The sequence below is a fragment of the Charadrius vociferus genome, unplaced genomic scaffold (assembly GCF_000708025.1).
Source record: "Charadrius vociferus isolate BGI_N301 unplaced genomic scaffold, ASM70802v2 scaffold312, whole genome shotgun sequence".
Classification (NCBI taxonomy): Eukaryota; Metazoa; Chordata; class Aves; order Charadriiformes; family Charadriidae; genus Charadrius; species Charadrius vociferus.
In genome coordinates this window covers 1,235,380-1,240,298 of record NW_009647214.1, presented here as the reverse complement: position 1 = coordinate 1,240,298, position 4,919 = coordinate 1,235,380, and the positions used below count along the sequence as shown (strand labels likewise).

Here is a 4,919-nt window from a genome sequence, read left to right as displayed (position 1 = left end):
ACATTTGCAGTGTGTGATCTGTTTAATGTCTATCAGCATAACACAACACTAATCGCCAAGCATCTTCGAGTGACTGTCAGAGAAATGTAAAAAAATTAAGCAGCTGCAATACGCCCAAAATGAGTTATTGTAATTACATTTAATTAGTTTAATTAGTTAATTATTTTGCTTACAGCTGTACAAGAGACTGCAAACATTTGTTAATATCACATTCCCTTTAACAGTATGGGGTGATTCTGCAGTTACACTAAATCATGTGCGCATATGTAGAAAGATTTTAAAAAATGGGCATGAGGAAAGGGGGGATTCTTGGAGGAAGGGGGGAAGGAGGTCGGGGCTGCCTTTCCACAGGCATTTATTCCTCTCTCCTTCACGTTTGATTCTCCTGGGAAAAGCATTAAAGCCCCAAAGGGAAACAACCCCCTTCCCCCATTAAAAGCCAAGGGGTCCCCATCGAGGACTACCGGGGGGAGGGAGGGAAGAGGAGGAGGAGGGGAGGGAGCCGTGGAAACTACATTTGATCATGGGGTGCTCCATTAGAGAGCATTTGTGTAATTAAACCCTTTGAAGGACGGGGGAGGGGGGATCTCAACTCTGACTTTCGCATCTCTTTTCCTTTTCCCTTTCCCTTCACTCTATCTGCCGATCCAATCAACTCTGCATCTCGCTGCCATGTATGTCTGCTTCCCGGGTAAATTAATTGCCCCAAAGTAAAAAATATATCATGAAGATATTGCTACACAGTAAAAGTTTGTCTAGCTTGTTGGAATAATCCATACCTTTTTTAATGACAGACTGGTCCAATAAGTTCATACCGCTGTTATTGGCATCTTCAACTGACTGTGGATATAAAAACATCACTATTCAAATTGACTGGATATTAAAGAATCGCGTACATAAATCATGTCATTCCAAACTGGAGTTTCTGTTATTTCCATTTATATTAATTCACTAGGGGAAGAGGGATTTTTTTTTTTTTTTACTACTATTATTGTTATTATTATTCCCCCAAATCGACAAGGAAATGAAACTCTTACAAATTATATAGTCTTCTAATAAAAAAAATAATAAAAAAGAAAGAGGTGTGAAGCATATGGGGTGCAATACTGGTTTTGTTATCTTATAAACCATAGATATCACACAGACTCCTTTGCATTCGATAAAGCTTTATATTTCTTCCTTTGAAAATCTGGCAATTTGGCAACATCTGCAAGATCTATTGCTTGACATAAATGAACACGATTAAGGACAACTTAAATTCTCCCTCCCCTTTCCTTCCCCCCCCCCTTTTTTTTTTTTTTTTGTTTGTTTGTTTAACCCTGCTACATCTTAATAATTCAAGGGCCATTTACTTTTTATATATAATAGTTTACATTATGGACTTTTAATTAAAGCCTGAGCAATTCGGAGAGCAGCGCAACGCCCACATCATATTAGGGTACAAGCAGAAAGAGATTTACAGCTCCCGAGGTTGTTTCCATGTCCTGGATCAGTGGGGAGGGAGGGGGACCAGGAATATACATAATCAAAAGTATGAGCTATTAAATTGGTTGCCTAGAAAAAGTGTGCCGGTATCTTTTTCAAAGCCATTTCTTTCTTTCTTTTTATTTTTCCCCCTGTTTTTTTCCTTTCTTTCCAGCCCGTTTAGGAGCACACCTGTTATTATGGCATTAACTTCTTTAGCAGGGAAGAGAACAAAGGCGGGCGCAGAGGACAGAGCAAATGTTGGGTTTCATTTCTCAACACGAAAGTGGAATATACAAAAAAATAAAAACCAAAACCAACCCCAAACCCCAAACAAACAAAAATTACCGCTGAATCTGCGGTCGGCGCAGGAGAATCACCTCCCAAAGAGAAGAGGTGTCGTAAGAACAATTTATTGCAGAATTACGACAGGTTCCGTTTTAGGATAAATTCTGGGGTTTCAGAGAGAGGGAGGACCTGGGGGTTTCTCGGTTTTACTATTTTTTTTTCTCATTGTTATTTAGGGTCTGGGTTTTTCCGGATAATTGCATATTTGAGGACTTGTCACTTTTTTTTTTTTTTTTTTTTTTTTCCCCTCGATAAGGAAAACATCTTTACAGCAAAGCAATGATTTTCTTCCCTATTATTTTAACTTTATCTTGGCTACACCGGGAGGCTGAATTTATCCGGATCCAGCCCTTATCTCCGGCTCTCTCTGCTCAGCAGAGACGTTCCAGATGGAAGATGATTTAGGAGAAAATTACATCTCCCCAAAATGTGACGGAACCGTATTTTCTATGAGATCTTGCCTTTCATTTTCCTTGAATCCCCACTCACACGAGCGCCCACAGACACACACAGTGGTTCCTTACGCCGTGTGTTTGTGCATGGCTGTGTCTCTCCCTCATAATCAATATGCTGCTTACCTAAAGGGCACAAAAAATCAAATTGCAAAGTCTCCCCTCCTTTCCCTGAGCAGCTCCCAAAGAGGGATGATGAGCAAATCCTGCAGCCTGCTGGAGTGCATCGTGGTGCACCTCGATGGCACAGAACTGGAGGTAAATATGAAACGCCATCTTTCCTTTTCTCCCCCCTCCCTTATCCCACCTTATCTCTGGAGTCTGTGGTTGCGCACACGCTTTATGTGTGTGCGCGCACTCCGCTCGCTCCATCAGCAACGTGGGTTAGTTGTTGTAGTTAATGAGAAGACTCCTGTCTGATTTTCTATCTAATTACGCCCTCCTGCTGGGTTTTTGTACAGGATATTCGCTCAGCATGCTGGCAGTTAATAGTCACAGAGAGGATCGTAAAGATTTAATTAGGACTGCATGCGGAAACGTGGAAAAACAACTCAGACTTTTAATTACTAGACTTCTTTAGTTAAAAGTGATACCAGGGGTTACTTTATAAGAGACTTGCGTGTTTTGGTGCAACTTAACTTTCCGTGTCTCTAGTTAGTGCGGAGGAGCGCAGACGGCAGTGGGAGCGAGGAGGAGGAGGAGTGGAGGTGTGTGTGCAGAGAGGGGAAAGGTGATGAGTTTTCAGATATACTTCGAAAATCTAGAGAAGATTCCCCTCCCTCCTCTCCTCCAGTAATCTGACAGCGCGGAGCTTCCTGTGTACCACATATATATACATATGTGTATATATATACACCTTAGTCAACAGCTATGGATATATCTGAAAGAAAACCCTAAAAATTGGTCTTTTTGTTTTCCTTTAAAGAGCCTAAAGAATCTGAATTTCCCCCCGTATATTTTCTTTATAATGTCTTTTACTAGTATAACCCTGCTATTGCCTAGCCGGTGTGTGTGTGTGTGTGTGGGGGGGGGAATATCTGGGGGTGCAATGCTGTTTTTCAGAGTCGTTACTAAATGATGCCAATTTGTTTTCAAGAAGTAGGTCTTGGCTTCTCTGTTCCCTGTCCGAGGGCTGTAAATCGCAGATAAAGAATTCCTCTCCAAAAGGGCAGCAATAGCAATACAATACGTCCTGTTTACAATAACAGAGCGCGATCGTGTTACAATCACTTAATTCTACCCCTGGACAATGGCTCACACATGGCCTGGATTTGATGTTTATAAAATAACCACTGTTTCTTTCTGTCACGCACTCTTTTCCTCTCTCTCATTCTCCCTTGTCAGCCCAGCCCGTTCTCACGGCACCTATTTAATCAGACATAAGCTGAAGCAGAGAGACACGTCTTTATCCAACTATATACCTAGATAACGGTTTAACTTTTTTGACTACTAAAATAAGAAAAAAAAAAAAAACAACAAACAAACAAACAAAACACCCCAAAAAACTACCAAGGACCCTTCCTGGAAATTCTGTCTAGCCTTCGTAGATAATGACATCTAAGTAGGAATCCCTGTAGCTAGAACGGATTCCTTGTACCTAAAATAAACCCACCTTAAAAACCAGGGTGGAAAACTGCCCAACTTCATCTGTCATTAGTGGGGGGACAAGAATAGAAAATGCTGAACTGTAGGAGCGAGCACTGGGCTGCTTTCCCTCCTGCCTGTGCTAACTTGTAGTTGGACACTTCTTCCTTCACATGTTTCTCCTTGGGATACCCTCCTCTCCCTCTTCCCCTCCTCCCCCAGCCTGAGACCAAACTTTGAAGAAATAAAGGGCCTGTTTCATTTCCCGGATTCCTTGTACCTAAAATAAACCCACCTTAAAAACCAGGGTGGAAAACTGCCCAACTTCATCTGTCATTAGTGGGGGGACAAGAATAGAAAATGCTGAACTGTAGGAGCGAGCACTGGGCTGCTTTCCCTCCTGCCTGTGCTAACTTGTAGTTGGACACTTCTTCCTTCACATGTTTCTCCTTGGGATCCCCTCCTCTCCCTCTTCCCCTCCTCCCCCAGCCTGAGACCAGACTTTGAGAAATAAAGGGCCTGTTTCATTTCCCGCCGCCTCAACACCCCAAAACAAGAACCCCAGCCCTGCTGGCCCACAGCCTTGTTTGCCCCAGTCCATCCCCATCCCGTCCCATCCCCATCCCACCCCATCCCCGGTCCCGTCCCGTCCCGCTCGGGAGAGCGGGTGGCGAGTGGCCGCGGGGCGCAGCGCTGCGCTTATAGCCTTGAGGGGCGGAGGGGGGGGCACCTTCCTCGAGTGCTGTGCCCTGCACATCCCGCAGAAGGGGCTTTTTATTGGTAAAGGAAGGGAGAGCAGCTTTATATGATCTGAGCAGGACTTTTCTTTTTTTCTTTCTCTTTCTTTTTTTCTTTCTCTTTCTCTCTTTCTCTCTTTTTCTCTCTTACTCTCTCTTTCGCTTTCTCCCTTTCTCCTTTTCTCTCTCCCCCTTCTTTCCTTCTTTCTGTCTCTCTCCCTCGTCTTCTTTCCTTCTTTCTCTCTCCCCTCTCTTTTTGCCTCCTTTCCCTCTCTTCTTTCTCTTTCTCCCTTTTCTTCTTTTTCTTTCTCTCTCCTTTCGCTCTTTCTCCCTT

The 4,919-nt window shown here is 43.3% G+C and overlaps 1 protein-coding gene across 2 annotated transcripts in view; it reads right to left on the bottom strand.

Annotated features, from left to right (window-relative positions):
* TFAP2B (transcription factor AP-2 beta (activating enhancer binding protein 2 beta)) overlaps window positions 1–4,919 on the bottom strand; it is a 27,054-nt gene that overhangs the window by 15,491 nt on the left and 6,644 nt on the right. For both annotated transcript variants that reach the window (XM_009895912.1, XM_009895914.1), the window contains exon 3: window positions 780–840. In XM_009895912.1, the coding sequence (XP_009894214.1) occupies window positions 780–840 (61 nt within the window). The remainder of the gene's footprint in view (window positions 1–779; window positions 841–4,919) is intronic.